This window comes from Blennius ocellaris, assembly GCF_963422515.1.
Source record: "Blennius ocellaris genome assembly, chromosome: 5".
NCBI lineage: Eukaryota > Metazoa > Chordata > Actinopteri > Blenniiformes > Blenniidae > Blennius > Blennius ocellaris.
Window position 1 is genome coordinate 31196067 of NC_137654.1, and position 23590 is coordinate 31219656.

At 50.1% G+C, this 23590-nt stretch overlaps 2 protein-coding genes across 3 annotated transcripts in view; both read left to right on the forward strand.

Annotated features, from left to right (window-relative positions):
• The first annotated feature begins 218 nt into the window (after positions 1 to 218).
• Positions 219 to 20985, forward strand: LOC308130854 (DENN domain-containing protein 2D-like). Of its 2 annotated transcripts, XM_080497352.1 has the most exons (17): positions 219 to 406; positions 2577 to 2637; positions 2717 to 2803; positions 4518 to 4565; positions 9885 to 9920; positions 10078 to 10161; positions 10352 to 10512; positions 10969 to 11081; positions 11416 to 11485; positions 16848 to 16925; positions 17139 to 17279; positions 18749 to 18897; positions 19046 to 19217; positions 19894 to 19944; positions 20057 to 20138; positions 20389 to 20637; positions 20743 to 20985. In XM_080497352.1, the coding sequence occupies exons 2-17, from the start codon at positions 2580 to 2582 to the stop codon at positions 20814 to 20816; spliced, it is 1653 nt and encodes a 550-aa protein (XP_080353478.1). In that variant the 5' UTR covers positions 219 to 406; positions 2577 to 2579; the 3' UTR covers positions 20817 to 20985. The 2 variants fall into 2 exon arrangements, with proteins under 2 accessions (XP_080353478.1, XP_080353479.1); XM_080497353.1 differs by lacking the exon at positions 20743 to 20985 and having other exon boundaries at positions 20017 to 20138; positions 20389 to 20522.
• Positions 20986 to 21853: 868 nt separating this feature from the next.
• The window catches only part of LOC308130203 (serine/threonine-protein kinase 38), a 15501-nt gene continuing 13764 nt past the window's right edge, over positions 21854 to 23590 (forward strand). The window contains exon 1 of the mRNA XM_080496424.1: positions 21854 to 21903. The gene's annotated coding sequence lies outside the window, so the exon portion shown is untranslated. The remainder of the gene's footprint in view (positions 21904 to 23590) is intronic.

Below are 23590 nucleotides of genomic sequence, written 5' to 3' on the forward strand. Positions count from 1 at the left end.
ACAGGTTTAACACTCACACACTGACACTCACACACACACACTGACACACACACACACACACACACACACACACACACACACACTGAACTCACACACACACACACAGCTTTTCTTTGGTGCAACATTGAAAGAGGAAATCCCAGCCTGACTAAAGTCCATCAACGACACTTCCTCATTCACTCACACTTGCTGTTTCACAGCAGTCACACACACACACACACACACACACACGACACAGACGCACACACACACAGACACAACACAGACACACACGCGCGACACAGACGCACAGACACACGCACACACTGACACACACACACACACACACACACTACATGTGGCGTGAAGAACTCCACCAAATCGCGTCAGAAGATCGAAGATCAGCTGAAGGTGAAACAGGCTGAAGGTGAGTCGTTTCCTTTCTTCACTTTCTTTTTACGAACCTTGCTGCTTCGCTGATTTACCTCCACAGTAGCCTGATTTACCTCCACAGCAGCCTGATTTACCTCCACAGCAGCCTGATTTACCTCCACAGCAGCCTGATTTACCCCCACAGCAGCCTGATTTACCTCCACCACAGCAGCCTGATTTACCTCCACAGCAGCCTGATTTACCTCCACAGTAGCCTGATTTACCCCAACAGCAGCCTGATTTACCTCCACAGTAGCCTGATTTACCTCCACAGTAGCCTGATTTACCTCCACAGCAGCCTGATTTACCTCCACAGCAGCCTGATTTACCTCCACAGCAGCCTGATTTACCTCCACAGCAGACTGATTTACCCCCACGTCAGCCTGATTTACCTCCACAGTAGCCTGATTTACCACCACAGCAGCCTGATTTACCCCCACAGCAGCCTGATTTACCTCCACAGCAGCCTGATTTACCTCCACTGCAGCCTGATTTACCACCACAGCAGCCTGATTTACCCCCACATCAGCCTGATTTACCTCCACAGCAGCCTGATTTACCCCCACAGCAGCCTGATTTACCCCCACAGCAGCCTGATTTACCTCCACAGCAGCCTGATTTACCTCCACTGCAGCCTGATTTACCACCACAGCAGCCTGATTTACCTCCACAGCAGCCTGATTTACCTCCACTGCAGTAGCCTGATTTACCTCCACAGCAGCCTGATTTACCTCCACAGCAGCCTTATTTACCCCCACAGCAGCCTGATTTACCCCCACAGCAGCCTGATTTACCCCAACAGCAGCCTGATTTACCCCAACAGCAGCCTGATTTACCCCCACAGCAGCCTGATTTACCTCCACAGCAGCCTGATTTACCCCAACAGCAGCCTGATTTACCCCCACAGCAGCCTGATTTACCCCCACAGAAGCCTGATTTACCTCCACAGCAGCCTGATTTACCCCCACAGCAGCCTGATTTACCCCCACAGTAGCCTGATTTACCCCCACAGCAGCCTGATTTACCTCCCCAGCAGCCTTATTTACCCCCACAGCAGCCTGATTTACCTCCACTGCAGCCTGATTTACCACCACAGCAGCCTGATTTACCTCCACAGCAGCCTGATTTACCTCCACAGCAGCCTGATTTACCACCACAGCAGCCTGATTTACCCCCACAGCAGCCTGATTTACCTCCACAGCAGCCTGATTTACCTCCACAGCAGCCTGATTTACCACCACAGCAGCCTGATTTACCTCCACTGCAGCCGTATTTACCACCACAGCAGCCTGATTTACCCCCACAGCAGCCTGATTTACCTCCACTGCAGCCTGATTTACCACCACAGCAGCCTGATTTACCTCCACAGCAGCCTGATTTACCTCCACTGCAGCCTGATTTACCACCACAGCAGCCTGATTTACCTCCACAGCAGCCTGATTTACCTCCACTGCAGTAGCCTGATTTACCTCCACAGCAGCCTGATTTACCCCCACAGCAGCCTGATTTACCCCCACAGCAGCCTGATTTACCCCCACAGTAGCCTGATTTACCTCCACAGCAGCCTTATTTACCCCCACAGCAGCCTGATTTACCCCCACAGCAGCCTGATTTACCTCCACAGCAGCCTGATTTACCTCCACTGCAGCCTGATTTACCTCCACTGCAGCCTGATTTACCCCCACAGCAGCCTGATTTACCCCTACAGCAGCCTGATTTACCCCCACAGTAGCCTGATTTACCTCCACAGCAGCCTGATTTACTCCCACAGCAGCCTGATTTACCCCCACAGTAGCCTGATTTACCCCCACAGTAGCCTGATTTACCCCCACAGCAGCCTGATTTACCCCCACAGCACCCTGATTTACCCCCACAGCAGCCTGATTTACCCCCACAGCACCCTGATTTACCCCCACAGCAGCCTGATTTACCCCCACAGCAGCCTGATTTACCCCCACAGCAGCCTGATTTACCCCCACAGCACCCTGATTTACCCCCACAGCAGCCTGATTTACCCCCACAGCAGCCTGATTTACCTCCACAGCAGACATTTTCATTACTGTCATGAAGTTGTTGTTGGATTTTGCTGTACGATTAAAGTTTGCTTCGTCCTGACGTGTAGCTGAAATGACGTGTCTTCTGATGTCCTCTCCCTCTGTCCTCAGGACATGGATCTGTCTCCAAACTCCCGGAGAAGTTTCAGCTTCTCGTCCCTCCGGATCAAACGTAAGCGTGGAAACAACATGGACATAAATGTCCCAGACGGGTTGAAGTCTGGGACATTCTTCAACACTTCACTCCACAGGAAGACACCACAGTGCGGACGAGGCGGGGTTCGGAGGACGGAGGGCGCAGCGGCCATTTTCCTCTGCCCGGGAGACGTCCAGGAAAGGTGAGCAGACACGTCCCACATGAAGCAGTGGACACGAGACACCCCACAGGTCCTCACCTCAGCAGCTCCCCGCAGTTTAGTCCTCAGAGCGTCCAGCTCAGTCCCACCCTCAGGACCAAGGTGTCCGTCCTGCTGCTGGACATTTGATGCAGCTATGCCAGTTGAAAGCTGTGGAACATGATGACTGTCCAAGCTGTCCCAGCGTAGTGGAGGTCCAGCTGTCCCTCCAGCTGTCCCAGCGTAGCGGAGGTCCAGCTGTCCCCCCAGATGTCCCAGCGTAGCGGAGGTCCAGCTGTCCCCCCAGATGTCCCAGCGTAGCGGAGGTCCAGCTGTCCCTCCAGATGTCCCAGCTTAGCGGAGGTCCAGCTGTCCCTCTAGCTGTCTCCGCGTAGCGGAGGTCCATATATCCCCCCAGATGTCCCAGCGTAGCGGCGGTCCAGCTGTCCCCCCAGATGTCCCAGCGTAGCGGCGGTCCAGCTGTCCCTCTAGATGTCCCAGCTTTGCGGTGGTCCAGCTGTCCCTCCAGATGTCCCAGCGTAGCGGCGGTCCAGCTGTCCCCCCAGATGTCCCAGCGTAGCAGAGGTCCAGCTGTCCCTCCAGCTGTCCCTCCAGCTGTCTCAGCGTAGCGGAGGTCCAGCTGTCCCTCCAGCTGTCCCTGCATAGCGGTGGTCCAGCTGTCCCTCCAGATGTCCCAGCGTAGCGGAGGTCCAGGTGTCCCTCCAGCTGTCCCAGCGTAGCGGAGGTCCAGCTGTCCCTCTAGCTGTCTCAGCGTAGCGGAGGTCCATATATCCCCCCAGATGTCCCAGCGTAGCGGCGGTCCAGCTGTCCCCCCAGATGTCCCAGCGTAGCGGAGGTCCAGGTGTCCCTCCAGCTGTCCCTGCATAGCGGTGGTCCAGCTGTCCCTCCAGATGTCCCAGTGTAGCGGAGGTCCAGCTGTCCCTCCAGCTGTCTCAGCGTAGCGGAGGTCCAGCTGTCCCTCCAGCTGTCCCTGCATAGCGGTGGTCCAGCTGTCCCTCCAGATGTCCCAGCGTAGCGGAGGTCCAGGTGTCCCTCCAGCTGTCCCTGCATAGCGGTGGTCCAGCTGTCCCTCCAGCTGTCCCTGCATAGCGGAGGTCCAGCTGTCCCTCCAGATGTCCCAGCGTAGCGGCGGTCCAGCTGTCCCCCCAGATGTCCCAGCGTAGCGGAGGTCCAGGTGTCCCTCCAGCTGTCCCTGCATAGCGGTGGTCCAGCTGTCCCTGCATAGCAGAGGTCCAGCTGTCCCCCCAGATGTCCCAGCGTAGCGGCGGTCCAGCTGTCCCTCCAGATGTCCTAGCGTAGCGGAGGCCCATATGTCCCTCCAGCTGTCCCAGCGTAGCAGAGGTCCAGCTGTCCCTCCAGATGTCCCTCCAGCTGTTCCTCCAGATGCCCCAGCGTAACGGAGACTGTCCAGCACAGCCGCCTCCTACAACCCGAGCTCGGTGGACTGCTGAGGTCCAGAAAAGCACCTCCTCAGATTTGCTTGTTTGTTGGACTGAAGCTCATGGACATTCTGAAGGGACAGACAGTGGGCACAATGTCCTGGGACAACCTTAGGACACACAGGAATCAGACTGGCTAGAGAATGTCCTGACATGATTCCTGCCAGAGGACACCAGGAGTTTGTCAGGGTTCTCAGCTGATCAATCAGGGTTCTGACAAAGTGATGACTCAGCTGTTTCCTGGGTTTGTTCTCCAGGATCCGTTCCAGGTGACGACGGCTCCTCGCTGCAGCTCCACAAACCAGGTTGGTGTAGAACCGTTGCCATGGTGACCAGTGTTCCTGTTCCTGCATGTGGTCATGCGATCGAGTCCCACAACGTCATGGCGTCACGGAGGCGGAGCTCCAGCGAGTCACACCTTGCTGCTCTGCTGAGAGCTTGTTCCTGACAGGAAGCGATGATCTATCTACAGTATCATTGATAATCAATCAGGTCTATTGATCGTGGTTCCTCAAGAAACATCGAGAACATCGGCGGTATTGATTATGTGGATCAATAAGTCTGATATGAATCTGCTTCAGTTCTTCTGGTGAACTTTATTCTTCAGACATAGTTTAGTGGGACTGGTCAGTTTAGAGACGATGTCTGGAGATCAGCTGGAGATCAGTTGGTGATCAGCTGGTGATCAGCTGGAGATCAGTTGGAGATCAGTTGGTGATCAGCTGGAGATCAGCTGGAGATCAGCTGGTGATAAGCTGGTGATCAGTTGGTGATCAGCTGGTGATCAGCTGGTGATCAGTTGGAGATCAGTTGGTGATTAGCTGGAGATCAGCTGGTGATCAGCTGGAGATCAGCTGGTGATAAGCTGGTGATCAGTTGGTGATCAGCTGGTGATCAGCTGGTGATCAGTTGGTGATCAGCTGGTGATCAGCTGGTGATCAGCTGGAGATCAGCTGGTGATCAGGTGGAGATCAGCTGGAGATCAGATGGTGATCAGCTGGTGATCAGCAGGAGATCAGCTGGAGATCAGTTGGTGATCAGCTGGTGATCAGGTGGAGATCAGCTGGAGATCAGCTGGAGATCAGGTGGAGATCAGCTGGAGATCAGCTGGTGATCAGGTGGAGATCAGCTGGAGATCAGATGGTGATCAGCTGTGATCAGCAGGAGATCAGCTGGAGATCAGTTGGTGATCAGCAGGAGATCAGCTGGAGATCAGTTGGTGATCAGCAGGAGATCAGCTGGAGATCAGCTGGTGATCAGGTGGAGATCAGCTGGTGATCAGGTGGAGATCAGCTGGAGATCAGCTGGTGATCAGGTGGAGATCAGCTGGAGATCAGCTGTCTCAGTCTACCCACCTGAATGAATCTACCTGTCCTGGTCTGTGGCCCCGCCCCCTTCTGCTGGCCACTTCGGGACTGATCCTCCTGGTCTCGGTCTGCAGACCGGAAGAGTCACAGTCACACTGTTCGATCCAGAACCACCGCAGGCAGCGCCTGGTGGTGCGTTCAGGAACCAGCGGTGTGTGTGTGTGTGTGTGTGTGTGTGTGTGTGTGCGCGCGCGCGTGGAGACGGCGCGTTGCCGCTCCTGAGTGAAGACACACCGGGGTGTCGGAAGCGGAGCAGTAGGAGGAGCAGTAGGAGGTGCAGGTGGAGGAGGAGTCGGAGGTGCAGGTGGAGGAGCGCCGGGATGAGTGAAGCGGTGAGGCTGAGGCGGAGAGGCCGTTTGTCGGACTTTCGGAGCAGATGGAGTGAGTTACTGTTCACTTCCTCGTCTGTGTGTGTGTGTGTGTGTGTGTGTGTGTGTGTGTGTGTGTGTGTGTGTGTGTGTGTGTGTGTGTGTGTGTGTGTGTGTGTGTGTGTGTTGTTGTGGTGTGTTCAGGTGTCACGCAGATTAATCATCTCAGGAAGCGCAACAACATTTCTGTGACGAATGATTCATTTGTTTGTTGTTTCTCAGACTTTTGTATTAATCCAGATAATTAATCCAGATAATTAATCCAGATAATTAATCCAGGTTTTCTTATTGATCCTCACCTTGATCTCAAAGTCTGGATTCTTCGGTCGGATTAGTTTTGTGATTCGATTAAACTTTGTTTTGGTCAAATGAATCACTCAGGTTGGTAACGTCTGCATTTCTTGGAGGAACTTTGAAAGCCAGAGTAATAGATTACTGGAGTACCGCCACTCAGAGGCCGGGTCTGACCACTGACACTGACCACTGACACTGACCACTGACACTGACCACAGACACTGACGGTGGTCAGGCAGCAACAGACAGGAGGAGTCAGTGTTCAGGAGTCATTCCTTCCCAGCAGGTCGCTGTTGTAACTTGTCTGCAGCCTGGAGCTCCAGGCTGCTGCTGCTCCACCCATGTGACCTGGTGGAGGAGTCACCTGGTGGAGGAGTTACCTGGTGGAGGAATCATCTGGTGAAGGAGTCATCTGGTGGAGCAATCACCTGGTGGAGGAGTCACCTGGTGGAGGAGTCATCTGGTGGAGGAGTCATCTGGTGGAGGAGTCACCTGATGGAGGACTCAACTGGTGGAGGAGTTACCTGTTGGAGGAGTTACCTGGTGGAGGAATCACCTGGTGGAGGAATCACCTGGTGGAGGAGTCACCTGGTGGAGGAGTCATCTGGTGGAGGAGTCATCTGGTGGAGGAGTCACCTGATGGAGGACTCAACTGGTGGAGGAGTTACCTGTTGGAGGAGTTACCTGGTGGAGGAATCACCTGGTGGAGGAATCACCTGGTGGAGGAGTCACCTGGTGGAGGAGTCATCTGGTGGAGGAGTCATCTGGTGGAGGAGTCACCTGATGGAGGACTCAACTGGTGGAGGAGTTACCTGTTGGAGGAGTTACCTGGTGGAGGAATCACCTGGTGGAGGAATCACCTGGTGGAGGAGTCACCTGGTGGAGGAGTCATCTGGTGGAGGAGTCATCTGGTGGAGGAGTCACCTGATGGAGGACTCAACTGGTGGAGGAGTTACCTGTTGGAGGAGTTACCTGGTGGAGGAATCACCTGGTGGAGGAATCACCTGGTGGAGGAGTCACCTGGTGGAGGAATCATCTGGTGGAGGAGTCACCTGGTGGAGGTGTAGAGTCACAGTCCAGCTCTACAGAGTCACAGTCCAGCTCTATGGAGTTATAGACTAGACCTGGTGGTGCTACAGACCAGGTGGGGCTACAGACCTGGTGGTGCTACAGGCCAGGTGGAGCTACAGACCTGGTGGAGCTACAGACCAGGTGGTGCTACAGACCTGGTGGTGCTACAGACCAGGTGGTGCTACAGACCAGGTGGGGCTACAGACCAGGTGGTGCTACAGACCAGGTGGAGCTACAGACCAGGTGGGGCTACAGACCAGGTGGGGCTACAGACCAGATGGTGCTACAGGCCAGGTGGAGCTACAGACCAGGTGGAGCTACAGACCAGATGGTGCTACAGACCTGGTGGTGCTACAGGCCAGGTGGAGCTACAGACCAGGTGGTGCTACAGACCTGGTGGTGCTACAGACCTGGTGGAGCTACAGACCAGGTAGTGCTACAGACCTGGTGGTGCTACAGGCCAGGTGGGGCTACAGACCAGGTGGTGCTCCAGACCAGGTGGAGCTACAGGCCAGATGGTGCTACAGGCCAGGTGGAGCTACAGACCTGGTGGTGCTACAGGCCAGGTGGTGCTACAGACCAGATGGTGCTACAGACCAGGTGGTGCTCCAGACCAGGTGGAGCTACAGACCAGATGGTGCTACAGGCCAGGTGGAGCTACAGACCTGGTGGTGCTACAGGCCAGGTGGAGCTACAGACCTGGTGGAGCTACAGACCAGGTGGTGCTACAGACCTGGTGGTGCTACAGACCAGGTGGTGCTACAGACCAGGTGGGGCTACAGACCAGGTGGAGCTACAGACCAGATGGTGCTACAGGCCAGGTGGAGCTACAGACCAGATGGTGCTACAGGCCAGGTGGAGCTACAGGCCAGGTGGAGCTACAGACCAGGTGGAGCTACAGACCTGGTGGTGCTACAGGCCAGGTGGAGCTACAGGCCAGGTGGAGCTACAGACCAGGTGGAGCTACAGACCTGGTGGTGCTACAGACCAGGTGGGGCTACAGACCAGGTGGTGCTACAGACCAGGTGGGGCTACAGACCAGGTGGGGCTACAGACCAGGTGGAGCTACAGACCAGGTGTTGCTACAGACCAGGTGGAGCTACAGACTGAGGATCATTCCAGCAGGAGACCAGAGCAGGACGAGTCCCGACACGTTGGGCTGCTGCAGCGTTGAACCAGTCGTCACGACGACGCCTTAAAGCAACAGACACCAGCTGCTACTTCCTGACCCAGGAGGTCCTGAGGGGGTCCAGGTCCAGGAGGGCCACCTTGGCGTTTTGGGGTCCAGGTCTAGGAGGACCACCTTGGTGTTTTGGGGTCCAGGTCTAGGAGGACCACTTTGGCTCCATTCAGATGTTGAATCTTGATTCTCTTCAATTCTGAAAATTAGCAACGACTTCTGCAGATCGTTTTCTCTTGAGCTCCACCACAGGAACAAAGCAAGGCCGCACAAACAAAACAATGCCACATAAACAAAATGCCACATAAACAAAACAATGCCGCACAAACAAAACAAGGCCGCACAAACAAAACAATGCCGCACAAACAAAACAATGCCACATAAACAAAACAAGGCCGCACAAACAAAACAATGCCGCACAAACAAAACAATGCCACATAAACAAAACAAGGCCGCACAAACAAAACAATGCCGCACAAACAAAACAATGCCACATAAACAAAATGCCACATAAACAAAACAATGCCACATAAACAAAACAATGCCGCACAAACAAAACAATGCCACATAAACAAAACAATGCCGCACAAACAAAACAATGCCTCACAAACAAAACAATGCCGCAACAACAAAACAATGCCACATAAACAAAACAATGCCGCACAAACAAAACAATGGCACATAAACGAAATAACGCCACATAAACAAAACAACGTTACATAAAAAAACACCACACGAACAAAACAATGCCACATAAACAAAACAATGCCACATAAACAAAACAATGCCGCACAAACAAAACAATGGCACATAAACGAAATAACGCCACATAAACAAAACAACGTTACATAAAAAAACACCACACGAACAAAACAATGCCACATAAACAAAACAATGCCACAAACAAATGCCACACAATCAAAACAAATAAACGAAACAATGACACAAACAAAACGATGCCACACAAACAAAACAAGGGGTGTGAGGTTATTGGTGTCTCTGTGACGTTAACGTGGGGGGACGGTTTCCACTGGTCGCCCTTGTTTACGTCTCGGCTCTGTAAACAAAGCTTGACGGAGCAGCAGCTCTGAGCTTCACTCATTTCAACACAACCAGAGGGCCAAGTGGAGCCGGGAGACCACGTCCAGCGGGACAAGTCCACATGATTCCACTCTCAACACGCTTTGGGACACGTGGACAGAAAGTCTTTATGTTGACCATAAATGTCTCCCATTTATTTTATTGTGACGTCAACAAGCGGAAAACAAACTAAACCCTTGACGGAGTGTCTTCCTCTTCTTGTCCCCCGATGGATCCGTCCTCCAACTCCTCCATGACGTCCAGGCGAGCAGCCCAAAGCCAACCAGGCCGTGAGCCACAGTGAGTACTGGACCCCCCACAGTGCAAACACAGCCCCCCCATAGTGCAAACACAACCCCCCCCCCCCATAGTCCAAACACAGACCCACACAGACCCCACCCCCCACAGTGCAAACACAGACCCCCCTCTACAAACAGTGTGTGTGTGTGTGTCCCAGGTGGCCCCCCAGCAGACGGAGGGCCGGGGGCCCTGCAGAGGTTCAGCAACTTGTGGGCGTCGCTGCGGAAAGGCAAACGAGACAGTGAGTATCAGCTGATCAATACTCCTCTGATCAATACGTCTCTGATCAATACCCCTCTGATCAATATGTCTCTGATCAATACGTCTCTGATCAATACCTCCCCGATCAGTACCCCTCTGATCAATACGTGTCTGATCAATACCCCGTGTGTGTGTGTATGTGTGTGTGTGACGACCCCCCTGTCCTCCAGAGGTCACAGACCCTCCAGACGTCCCTCCAGCAGAACAGACCAGCTCCAGACAGCAGCGCTACGCTAGCGGTCAGTACTTCTTCGAGTACCTGGTGGTCGTCAGTCTGAAGAAACAAGACGGGAACAACTACGAACCGCAGATCAGCTACCAGTTCCCCAAGGTCAGTACTGCTGTAGGTCAGTACTGCTGTAGGTCCTGATGTAGGTCAGTACTGCTGTAGGTCAGTACTGCTGTAGGTCCTGATGTAGGTCAGTACTGCTGTAGGTCAGTACTGAGGAGGGCCTACTGGAGGTCAGTACTGCTGTAGGTCCTGATGTAGGTCAGTACTGCTGTAGGTCAGTACTGCTGTAGGTCCTGATGTAGGTCAGTACTGCTGTTGGTCCTGATGTAGGTCAGTACTGCTGTCGGTCAGTACTGCTGTAGGTCAGTACTGCTGTAGGTCCTGATGTAGGTCAGTACTGCTGTCGGTCAGTACTGCTGTAGGTCCTGATGTAGGTCAGTACTGCTGTAGGTCAACAGTGTCAGTCAGTCCGGTCGGTCCTGCTGTCAGTCGTCCTGTCAGTCAGTCCTGTCAGTCAGTCAGTCAGTCCTGTCGGTCCTCTGACTCTGTCCTCAGAGGGACGGGCTGATCAGGTCCCAGAGGGACGAGGAGGAGAAGATCCTGAAGGCCATCACTCTGTTCTGTTTCCCTGAAGGAATCAACTGGGCTCCTCTCACTGAATACCACAGGTACAGTAATCTGATTACCACAGGTACAGTAATCTGATTACCACAGGTACATACTCTGGTTACCACAGGTACATACTCTGATTACCACAGGTACATACTCTGATTACCACAGGTACAGTAATCTGATTACCACAGGTACATACTCTGATTACCACAGGTACAGTAATCTGATTACTACAGGTACATACTCTGATTACTACATGTAACAAACATCCTGTATGTGTGTGTTTCCATCTCTCGGTGTGTGTGTGTGTGTATGTGTGTGTGTGTGTGTGTGTGTGTGTGTGTGTGTGTGTGTGTGTGTGTGTGTGTGTGTGTGTGTGTGTGTGTCCAGTGAGACGTTCTCCTTCGTCCTGACTGAGATCGACGGCAGCAGAAAAAACGGTTACTGCAGGAGACTCCTGGTGAGTCCTTTTGTTCTGGAACCTCCAGGTCATTTTGTTCTGGAACCTCCAGGTCATTTTGTTCTGGAACCTCCAGATCGTTTTGTTCTGGAACCTCCAGATTGTTTTGTCCTGGAACCTTCAGATTGTTTTGTTCTGGAACCTCCAGATTGTTTTGTCCTGGAACCTTCAGATTGTTTTGTCCTGGAACCTTCAGATCGTTTTGTTCTGGAACCTCCAGATTGTTTTGTTCTGGAACCTCCAGGTCATTTTGTTCTGGAACCTCCAGGTCATTTTGTTCTGGAACCTTCAGATCATTTTGTCCTGGAACCTTCAGGTCGTTTTTATCCTGGAACCTCCAGCTCGTTTTGTTCTGGAACCTTGAGGTCGTTTTGTTCTGGAACCTTGAGGTTGTTTTGTTCTGGAACCTTCAGATCATTTTGTCCTGGAACCTCCAGATTGTTTTGTCCTGGAACCTCCAGCTCGTCTTGTTCTGGAACCTTGAGATTGTTTTGTTCTGGAACCTTCAGATCGTCTTGTTCTGGAACCTTGAGATTGTTTTGTTCTGGAACCTTCACATCATTTTGTCCTGGAACCTCCAGATTGTTTTGTCCTGGAACCTCCAGCTCGTTTTGTTCTGGAACCTTGAGGTCGTTTTGTTCTGGAACCTTCAGATCATCTTGTTCTGGAACCTTGAGATTGTTTTGTTCTGGAACCTTCAGATCGTTTGGTTCTGGAACCTTCAGATGGTTTTGTCCTGGAACCTTGAGATTGTTTTGTTCTGGAACCTTCAGATGGTTTTGTCCTGGAACCTTGAGATTGTTTTGTTCTGGAACCTTCAGATTGTTTTGTCCTGGAACCTTCAGATTGTTTTGTTCTGGAACCTTCAGATTGTTTTGTCCTGGAACCTTCAGATCGTTTTGTTCTGGAACCTTCAGATTGTTTTGTTCTGGAACCTTCAGATTGTTTTGTCCTGGAACCTTCAGATCGTTTTGTTCTGGAACCTTCAGATCGTTTTGTCCTGGAACCTTCAGATCGTTTTGTTCTGGAACCTCCAGATTGTTTTGTTCTGGAACCTCCAGATTGTTTTGTCCTGGAACCTTCAGATTGTTTTGTTCTGGAACCTCCAGATTGTTTTGTCCTGGAACCTTCAGATTGTTTTGTCCTGGAACCTTCAGATCGTTTTGTTCTGGAACCTCCAGATTGTTTTGTTCTGGAACCTCCAGGTCATTTTGTTCTGGAACCTCCAGGTCATTTTGTTCTGGAACCTTCAGATCATTTTGTCCTGGAACCTTCAGGTCGTTTTTATCCTGGAACCTCCAGCTCGTTTTGTTCTGGAACCTTGAGGTCGTTTTGTTCTGGAACCTTGAGGTCGTTTTGTTCTGGAACCTTGAGGTTGTTTTGTTCTGGAACCTCCAGATCGTTTTGTTCTGGAACCTCCAGGTCATTTTGTTCTGGAACCTCCAGATCGTTTTGTCCTGGAACCTCCAGGTCGTTTTGTCCTGGAACCTCCAGGTCCTTTTGTTCTGGAACCTCCAGGTCATTTTGTTCTGGAACCTCCAGATCGTTTTGTTCTGGAACCTTCAGATCATTTTGTCCTGGAACCTTCAGGTCGTTTTTATCCTGGAACCTCCAGCTCGTTTTGTTCTGGAACCTTGAGGTCGTTTTGTTCTGGAACCTTGAGGTCGTTTTGTTCTGGAACCTTGAGGTTGTTTTGTTCTGGAACCTTCAGATCATTTTGTCCTGGAACCTCCAGATTGTTTTGTCCTGGAACCTCCAGCTCGTCTTGTTCTGGAACCTTGAGATTGTTTTGTTCTGGAACCTTCAGATCGTCTTGTTCTGGAACCTTGAGATTGTTTTGTTCTGGAACCTTCAGATCATTTTGTCCTGGAACCTCCAGATTGTTTTGTCCTGGAACCTCCAGCTCGTTTTGTTCTGGAACCTTGAGGTCGTTTTGTTCTGGAACCTTCAGATCGTCTTGTTCTGGAACCTTGAGATTGTTTTGTTCTGGAACCTTCAGATCGTTTGGTTCTGGAACCTTCAGATGGTTTTGTCCTGGAACCTTGAGATTGTTTTGTTCTGGAACCTTCAGATGGTTTTGTCCTGGAACCTTGAGATTGTTTTGTTCTGGAACCTTCAGATTGTTTTGTCCTGGAACCTTCAGATCGTTTTGTTCTGGAACCTTCAGATTGTTTTGTTCTGGAACCTTCAGATTGTTTTGTCCTGGAACCTTCAGATCGTTTTGTTCTGGAACCTTCAGATCGTTTTGTCCTGGAACCTTCAGATTGTTTTGTTCTGGAACCTCCAGATTGTTTTGTTCTGGAACCTCCAGATTGTTTTGTCCTGGAACCTTCAGATTGTTTTGTTCTGGAACCTCCAGATTGTTTTGTCCTGGAACCTTCAGATTGTTTTGTCCTGGAACCTTCAGATCGTTTTGTTCTGGAACCTCCAGATTGTTTTGTTCTGGAACCTCCAGGTCATTTTGTTCTGGAACCTCCAGGTCATTTTGTTCTGGAACCTTCAGATCATTTTGTCCTGGAACCTTCAGGTCGTTTTTATCCTGGAACCTCCAGCTCGTTTTGTTCTGGAACCTTGAGGTCGTTTTGTTCTGGAACCTTGAGGTCGTTTTGTTCTGGAACCTTGAGGTTGTTTTGTTCTGGAACCTTCAGATCATTTTGTCCTGGAACCTCCAGATTGTTTTGTACTGGAACCTCCAGCTCGTCTTGTTCTGGAACCTTGAGATTGTTTTGTTCTGGAACCTTCAGATCGTCTTGTTCTGGAACCTTGAGATTGTTTTGTTCTGGAACCTTCAGATCATTTTGTCCTGGAACCTCCAGATTGTTTTGTCCTGGAACCTCCAGCTCGTCTTGTTCTGGAACCTTGAGATTGTTTTGTTCTGGAACCTTCAGATCGTCTTGTTCTGGAACCTTGAGATTGTTTTGTTCTGGAACCTTCAGATCATTTTGTCCTGGAACCTCCAGATTGTTTTGTCCTGGAACCTCCAGCTCGTTTTGTTCTGGAACCTTGAGGTCGTTTTGTTCTGGAACCTTCAGATCGTCTTGTTCTGGAACCTTGAGATTGTTTTGTTCTGGAACCTTCAGATCGTTTTGTTCTGGAACCTTCAGATGGTTTTGTCCTGGAACCTTGAGATTGTTTTGTTCTGGAACCTTCAGATGGTTTTGTCCTGGAACCTTGAGATTGTTTTGTTCTGGAACCTTCAGATTGTTTTGTCCTGGAACCTTCAGATCGTTTTGTTCTGGAACCTTCAGATTGTTTTGTCCTGGAACCTTCAGATCGTTTTGTTCTGGAACCTCCAGATCGTTTTGTCCTGGAACCTTCAGATCGTTTTGTTCTGGAACCTCCAGATTGTTTTGTTCTGGAACCTCCAGATTGTTTTGTCCTGGAACCTTCAGATTGTTTTGTTCTGGAACCTCCAGATTGTTTTGTCCTGGAACCTTCAGATTGTTTTGTCCTGGAACCTTCAGATCGTTTTGTTCTGGAACCTCCAGATTGTTTTGTTCTGGAACCTCCAGGTCATTTTGTTCTGGAACCTCCAGGTCATTTTGTTCTGGAACCTTCAGATCATTTTGTCCTGGAACCTTCAGGTCGTTTTTATCCTGGAACCTCCAGCTCGTTTTGTTCTGGAACCTTGAGGTCGTTTTGTTCTGGAACCTTCAGGTCGTTTTGTTCTGGAACCTTGAGGTTGTTTTGTTCTGGAACCTTCAGATCATTTTGTCCTGGAACCTCCAGATTGTTTTGTCCTGGAACCTCCAGCTCGTCTTGTTCTGGAACCTTGAGATTGTTTTGTTCTGGAACCTTCAGATCGTCTTGTTCTGGAACCTTGAGATTGTTTTGTTCTGGAACCTTCAGATCATTTTGTCCTGGAACCTCCAGATTGTTTTGTCCTGGAACCTCCAGCTCGTTTTGTTCTGGAACCTTGAGGTCGTTTTGTTCTGGAACCTTCAGATCGTCTTGTTCTGGAACCTTGAGATTGTTTTGTTCTGGAACCTTGAGATTGTTTTGTTCTGGAACCTCCAGATTGTTTTGTCCTGGAACCTCCAGCTCGTTTTGTTCTGGAACCTTGAGGTCGTTTTGTTCTGGAACCTTCAGATCGTCTTGTTCTGGAACCTTGAGATTGTTTTGTTCTGGAACCTTCAGATCGTTTTGTTCTGGAACCTTCAGATGGTTTTGTCCTGGAACCTTGAGATTGTTTTGTTCTGGAACCTTCAGATGGTTTTGTCCTGGAACCTTGAGATTGTTTTGTTCTGGAACCTTCAGATTGTTTTGTCCTGGAACCTTCAGATCGTTTTGTTCTGGAACCTTCAGATTGTTTTGTCCTGGAACCTTCAGATCGTTTTGTTCTGGAACCTCCAGATCGTTTTGTCCTGGAACCTTCAGATCGTTTTGTTCTGGAACCTCCAGATTGTTTTGTTCTGGAACCTCCAGATTGTTTTGTCCTGGAACCTTCAGATTGTTTTGTTCTGGAACCTCCAGATTGTTTTGTCCTGGAACCTTCAGATTGTTTTGTCCTGGAACCTTCAGATCGTTTTGTTCTGGAACCTCCAGATTGTTTTGTTCTGGAACCTCCAGGTCATTTTGTTCTGGAACCTCCAGGTCATTTTGTTCTGGAACCTTCAGATCATTTTGTCCTGGAACCTTCAGGTCGTTTTTATCCTGGAACCTCCAGCTCGTTTTGTTCTGGAACCTTGAGGTCGTTTTGTTCTGGAACCTTCAGGTCGTTTTGTTCTGGAACCTTGAGGTTGTTTTGTTCTGGAACCTTCAGATCATTTTGTCCTGGAACCTCCAGATTGTTTTGTCCTGGAACCTCCAGCTCGTCTTGTTCTGGAACCTTGAGATTGTTTTGTTCTGGAACCTTCAGATCGTCTTGTTCTGGAACCTTGAGATTGTTTTGTTCTGGAACCTTCAGATCATTTTGTCCTGGAACCTCCAGATTGTTTTGTCCTGGAACCTCCAGCTCGTTTTGTTCTGGAACCTTGAGGTCGTTTTGTTCTGGAACCTTCAGATCGTCTTGTTCTGGAACCTTGAGATTGTTTTGTTCTGGAACCTTGAGATTGTTTTGTTCTGGAACCTTCAGATTGTTTTGTCCTGGAACCTTCAGATCGTTTTGTTCTGGAACCTTCAGATTGTTTTGTCCTGGAACCTTCAGATCGTTTTGTTCTGGAACCTCCAGATCGTTTTGTCCTGGAACCTTCAGATCGTTTTGTTCTGGAACCTCCAGATCGTTTTGTCCTGGAACCTTCAGATCGTTTTGTTCTGGAACCTCCAGATTGTTTTGTTCTGGAACCTTCAGATTGTTTTGGCCTGGAACCTTGAGATCGTTTTAACCCCGTCGTCTCCTGACTGTATGTTTTGCTCCGTCCAGCCTGGAGGTCGAGGAGCACGCCCCCCGGAGGCCTTCTGCATCATCAGCACTCTGGCCTGCTTCGGCCTTTTCTCAAAGGTCAGCGGGTCGTCGTGTGTGTGTGTGTGTGTGTGCGTGCGTGCGTGTGTGTGTGCGCGCATGCATGTGCGCGTGTGCATGCGTGTGTGCGTGTCTGTGTGCGTGTATGCGCGTGCGTGTGGAGCATGCAGAGGAACCAGCAACTTTACTCTCGTGTGTGTGTGTGTGTGTGTGTGTGTGTGTGTGTGTGTGTGTGTGTGCGTGTGTGTGCAGATCTTCGACGAGGTGGAGAAGAGGAGGCAGATCTCCATGGCGATGATTTATCCGTTCATGCAGAAGCTGAGAGAATCTCCTTTTCCTGCTCCAGGAAACACCGTGGAGATTAAGAGCTTCATTCCCGAGTCTGGAACCGAGGTCATAATCCCAGATTACCTGTTTCCTCTCCTCCCTCAGATTATCTGTTTGCTCTCCTCCCTCAGATTATCTCACTGTTTCCTCTCCTCCCTCAGATTATCTGTTTCCTCTCCTCCCTCAGATTATCTGTTTGCTCTCCTCCCTCAGATTATCTCACTGTTTCCTCTCCTCCCTCAGATTATCTCACTGTTTCCTTTCCTCCCTCAGATTATGTTTCCTCTCCTCCCTCAGATTATCTGTTTCCTCTCCTCCCTCAGATTATCTGTTTCCTCTCCTCCCTCAGATTATCTGTTTCCTCTCCTCCCTCAGATTATCTGTTTCCTCTCCTCCCTCAGGTTATCTCACTGTTTCCTCTCCTCCCTCAGATTATCTCACTGTTTCCTCTCCTCCCTCAGATTATCTGTTTCCTCTCCTCTCTCAGATTATGTTTCCTCTCCTCCCTCAGATTATCTGTTTCCTCTCCTCCCTCAGATTATCTGTTTCCTCTCCTCCCTCAGGTTATCTCACTGTTTGCTCTCCTCCCTCAGATTATCTCACTGTTTCCTCTCCTCCCTCAGATTATCTCACTGTTTCCTCTCCTCCCTCAGATTATCTGTTCCCTCTCCTCTCTCAGATTATGTTTCCTCTCCTCCCTCAGATTATCTCACTGTTTCCTCTCCTCCCTCAGATTATCTCACTGTTTCCTCTCCTCCCTCAGATTATCTCACTGTTTCCTCTCCTCCCTCAGATTATCTGTTTCCTCTCCTCTCTCAGATTATGTTTCCTCTCCTCCCTCAGATTATCTGTTTCCTCTCCTCCCTCAGATTATCTGTTTCCTCTCCTCCCTCAGATTATCTCACTGTTTCCTCTCCTCCCTCAGATTATCTCACTGTTTGCTCTCCTCCCTCAGATTATCTCACTGTTTCCTCTCCTCCCTCAGATTATCTCACTGTTTCCTTTCCTCCCTCAGATTATGTTTCCTCTCCTCCCTCAGATTATCTGTTTCCTCTCCTCCCTCAGATTATCTGTTTCCTCTCCTCCCTCAGATTATCTGTTTCCTCTCCTCCCTCAGATTATCTGTTTCCTCTCCTCCCTCAGGTTATCTCACTGTTTCCTCTCCTCCCTCAGATTATCTCACTGTTTCCTCTCCTCCCTCAGATTATCTGTTTCCTCTCCTCTCTCAGATTATGTTTCCTCTCCTCCCTCAGATTATCTGTTTCCTCTCCTCCCTCAGATTATCTGTTTCCTCTCCTCCCTCAGGTTATCTCACTGTTTGCTCTCCTCCCTCAGATTATCTCACTGTTTCCTCTCCTCCCTCAGATTATCTCACTGTTTCCTCTCCTCCCTCAGATTATCTGTTCCCTCTCCTCTCTCAGATTATGTTTCCTCTCCTCCCTCAGATTATCTCACTGTTTCCTCTCCTCCCTCAGATTATCTCACTGTTTCCTCTCCTCCCTCAGATTATCTCACTGTTTCCTCTCCTCCCTCAGATTATCTCTCTCACTCGCCCGCTGGACTCCTGGTTGGAACACGTAGATTTCTCCACGCTCTTCAGCTGCCTGACGGATGACGAGGTGCTGCTGGTTTTCGCCGCCGCCGTCCTGGAGAGACGCATCATCTTCATCGCAGACGAGCTGGGGTAGATGAGGACATAATCTGAACTAATCCAGAGCTGACTCAGCGCAGGTCCATTGGACCGGTTCTGGTTCCGGAGCTGAGACGGAGTCTCCTGATCAGACAGGGCAAGGCGGTGGATGTTGGGTCATGTGACCATGTTGTCTCTGCAGCACCTTGTCCCAGGTGATCCACGCCGTGGCCGCTCTGCTCCGCCCCTTCACCTGGCAGCACACCTTCATCTCCATCGTCCCCAGGATCCTCATCGACGTCGTCATGGCGCCCACGCCCTTCCTGCTGGGCGTCCAGAGGCCCCTGCTGGACCTGCTGCCAGAGCAGAGCGACGTGAGTGGAGGCGGAGCCTCGCCGCTGCAGCCTGCCGGGTGGTCAGTCAGTGGTCAGTCAGCGAGGAGTCGGTGGTCAGTCAGTGACAAGTCAGTGACGATTCAGTGACGAGTCAGTAACGAGTCAGTGGTCAGTCAGTGACGAGTCAGTGGCCAGTCAGTGACAAGTAAGGAGTCGGTAACAACTCAGTAACGAGTCGGTAACGAGTCGGTAACGAGTCAGTAACAAGTTAGTAGCGAGTTAGTAACGAGTCGGTAACGAGTCAGTAAAGAGTCAGTAACGAGTCGGTAACGAGTCAGTAACAAGTTAGTAGCGAGTTAGTAACGAGTCGGTAACGAGTCAGTAAAGAGTCAGTAAAGAGTCAGTAACGAGTCGGTAACAAGTCAGTAAAGAGTCAGTAACGAGTCAGTAACGAGTCGGTAACGAGTCAGTAAAGAGTCGGTAACGAGTCGGTAAAGAGTCAGTAACGAGTCGGTAGCGAGTTAGTAACGAGTCATTAACGAGTCGGTAAAGAGTCGGTAAAGTGTCGGTAAAGAGTCGGTAAAGAGTCGGTAAAGAGTCGGTAAAGAGTCAGTAACGAGTCGGTAAAGAGTCGGTAAAGAGTCAGTAACGAGTCGGTAAAGAGTCAGTAACGAGTCGGTAAAGAGTCAGTAACGAGTCGTACTGTGTGCCACAGCTGCTGGTGGTCGACGTGTCAGAAGATAAAGAGAAGACCTTCACCGAGTGGGTAAGAAAAGTCTGGAGGGACGTTTGTGACTCTGGAACGTTTGACCGGCAGACGACTGCGTCTGACGGGCAGACGACTGCGTCTGACCCGCAGACGACTGCGTTTGTTTCAGGTCGGAGACGAAGGTTCAATTCTGCCGCCGAAGCTTCAGGCGGAGATCCTGGAGGCTCTGAGGAACAAACCTAATGCTTCAGGTGAGTCCCTGAGAACCCCGTCACCTGTATGGGTGGAGAACGTGTCTACCATTTACTACTCCGTCACCTGTATGGGTGGAGAACGTGTCTACCATTTACTACCCGACTCACTGAACAAGTCACTGAACGACTCACTGGGTGAACGACTCACTGGGTGAACGACTCACTGAATAACTCACTGGGTGAACGTCCAGCCGTCACGTGTGTTCAGAGGTTCGGAGATGTGATCTGCTCTCCTGTCCTCCGTCAGCGGCGGAGGAGCTGAACCGGGTGGTGTCGGAAGCCTTCCTGCAGTTCTTCGTGAAGACGGTCGGCCATTACTCGTCCTACGTGACGTACGGTGGCCCGGGAGGCCAGGGCCAGTTCGAGAAGAGGAAGTTCTACAAGGCCATCGACTCCAAGACGACTCGGCACTTTGTGAAGAAGTTCATCCAGACGCAGATGTTTGACCTGTTCATCCAGGAGGTGGAGCAGCGGCAGCAGTGTGGACCTCAGCAGGGTACACACACACACACACACACACACACACACACACACACACACACACACACACACACACACACGTTCAGGACACACTGGCTGAAGTTCACGTTTCGTCCTGCAGGGGTCTTTCACAGGAAGATCCTGGAGCACCAGGAGAGGAAACGGGAGAAGAAACGCTCTGGAAACAGGAAGTGATGTCATCGTTGCACTGTCAGCCTGCTGCCAGGTGACGGTGATACCATGTGTACTGGTACTGATGTGTAAATTACTGGTACCGATGTGTAGATTACTGGTACCGGTGTGTAGATTTTACTGCTCTTCAGTGTGAGACTCACTGAATGTCTGTCACATTTTAAATAAATAAATAAAGACTAGTTTTTTTTAAGTCCATGTTCCTCGAGACTCTTCTTCCTGCCGCCCTGCTGGAGGAGACGGCGCCGCCCTGCTGGAGGAAGACGATTGTCGGCGCGACAGCGGAAAATAAACTTTGAGACTTGAAAAGTGCCTGGCGCCACCACGGTGTTCGAAGGGAGAAACTGACCCTGAAATAATAAAGTTCAATGGTTCACACCCGCTAAAGGACGAGAGGGACGAGTCTCCACCTGGACCTCGTCGCAAAAACCTGGTTCAAAATGTTTCATGATCGAGATATATACGTTTAGCTGAAGGAAGAGAAATTCACGACTGGACAGCTACAATCAAACTTGTAAAACATAATCAGAAAAATGAATAAAGCTTAAATCAGTCAAAGTCAAAGTCAGCTTTATTGTCAAGTGTGCTAATATGCATGACATACGGCACAGAGGAAATTTCAGTCCTCTCGGACCCACAGTGCAAAAAGGCAACTATAATATTAAAATAATTAAAAAATTTAGACACCATAAAATCATATAAACAGTAAAAGTGACAAAGTATGGGTATGAAATAGAATAAATAGACAGCAACAGTGAACGGATGAATTGTAATGTCCATTTGGGTAGAGTGAGGTAGAGCGGTAATTAATTAAATGGTTAACAGGTTGGAACAGCTGGGATATGGAAATTAATTTAAAACAACAACCATAGAACAATAACAGTAGATAAAATCACTCTAACTGAAAGACAAATACAAACCTGACCTAAAAAAAGATATTCAATTTGTGTTTCCAAACCCTCTGTTGTCTGTTGCTGATGTCTGTTGTTGTACCGCGTCCCGCCGCTGGGGGCGCTGCCGGCTTCAGGTCGGCGGTGACGCGCTACGCTGGGTAAAGCAGAGGAAGAGCCGACACACCGCACCTCTGAAGGTAAGAACAAAGACTCCAAAACAAGGACTAATGTTGTAAAGCGGAGCTCTAAACTCGAGCACCGGCGGCGCTCCGTCGCTCGAACCGTCCTGGTACCGGTGCGGCCCACTTCTGCGTCGGGAAGCCGCTTTAAACGGTCTTCTGACGCTGTTAGCTGCGAAAAGGCTAACTTTAGCTTAGCTTTCAGAACTTCACTTTGCCAGGCTACTTCGGGCCTTCCGGTCCAGACTTTCACAATTAGAGGAGCTCGCGGAGGAAGACGGACGGAGCGCCAAGTCTACGAGCTGCTAAAGCTCAAAGCGACGTGGAAGTTAACAACTTAATTTTGTTAAGCTCCTCACTTAATGGCTTTTGCGGTTTGGGGTTCAGAACATACCGTGATGTCGAGGTTCTCGCGTGAAGCCGCGGGTGTTGGTTTTACTTTGAAAGGACGGCTGGCTGTACTCGGGCTGTGCGCTGACTTGACGCGGCAGGAAGTTTCAAGCTAACGAGCTAACTGCTGTTAGCTGCTGTTTACATGTCACAAGAAACTGTCCCGAACTAAAAGTTCCGAACAAATGTTGAAACACTTCAACAAAGTGTCACGCGATCAAGTTTCCTGCCGTTTACTCTTTACACGACTTCAGTTAGTTCTGGATGACTGCAGTTGAAGCTGACAAACAACAAACACATTAGTTTAATCCAGAATAAATTCTTTTCTTCTTCTTTTATTTTTAAATAACTTCCTCCTGTGAACAAACAACAACGCCATGGAGCGACTGTTTACCTTCCTTGAAAGGCCATCAGGTAAACTTCCTGGTAAAGTTCCAGGTTCCAGGTTCCAGGTTTTTTACTTTCAAAAAGTGCTCATGTCCACTTATGAAAACGATTTCCATTTACACAGAAACGGCAGAAATACTTAAAATAATGTAGTTAGCATACCAGGCCACGAGTTAATGGACACACACACACACAATGGGTGTTTTATTTGTTCTCATTGTAAATAAATTAAATTGTTTTACTCGTGTGCACAAAGGTGAATAAAACTAGGGACGGGGCCGATCCGGTATCGGGTTCCGACACCAACATAATTCACGGATCGTAAATTTCCGATCCAACCAGCAAGAGATTCCTGATCCGTGAAGCCTCGTCTGCTTTACTACTGCTGAAACGACTCCTCAAGCGTTTCCCTGCCGCTCCGCTGGCTGCAAACTGTGGACTGGATTCCCTGAAGGGAGGCGGGTCTCAATGGGCCGTGGAGGGACGAGGCAGGAAATCCAGTCCACAGTTTGCAGCCAGCCGGCAGGCTAGCATAGCAGCACTGTGCTGTCCTGATGTTTACGGCAACACGTTGCCGTTTGGACGTATTTTATGCTCATTATTTATACATTATATATATTTATTTATATTTTATGCTCCCACAAAGCAGCGACGTGGATGTTTTCTCTTTGGTTCTCTGGAACGGGAACTGATTGGCGGCGAGTCAACATGTTGAAGGATCACAGGGCGTGTACAGAGTCCGTGTTGGCTCACTGTGGTGATGTTGAGCAGTTCAGATCGTTTCCTTCCTCTTTCCTCCACCAACAGTCGTCTGTTGCCGTGGTGAGACGTCTCTGTGGTGGAGGCGTCTGACGGGGGTTACCGTGTCGCCCCCTGGTGTTTGTGAGGCAGTGTGTCGCTCAGTCAGCGTGTTCAGACGTGTCACGGC

What these genes read in the sequence shown, in the direction of transcription:
- LOC308130854 (XM_080497352.1), top strand. Translation starts at nt 2,580, where the DNA reads ATGGATCTGTCTCCAAACTCCCGGAGAAGTTTCAGCTTCTCGTCCCTC. An exon ending in GCGGAAAGGCAAACGAGACA is followed by an intron (nt 10,162 to 10,351) that starts GTGAGTATCAGC and finishes CCTGTCCTCCAG; the next exon opens with AGGTCACAGACCCTCCAGAC. An exon ending in AGAAGACCTTCACCGAGTGG is followed by an intron (nt 19,945 to 20,056) that starts GTAAGAAAAGTC and finishes CGTTTGTTTCAG; the next exon opens with GTCGGAGACGAAGGTTCAAT.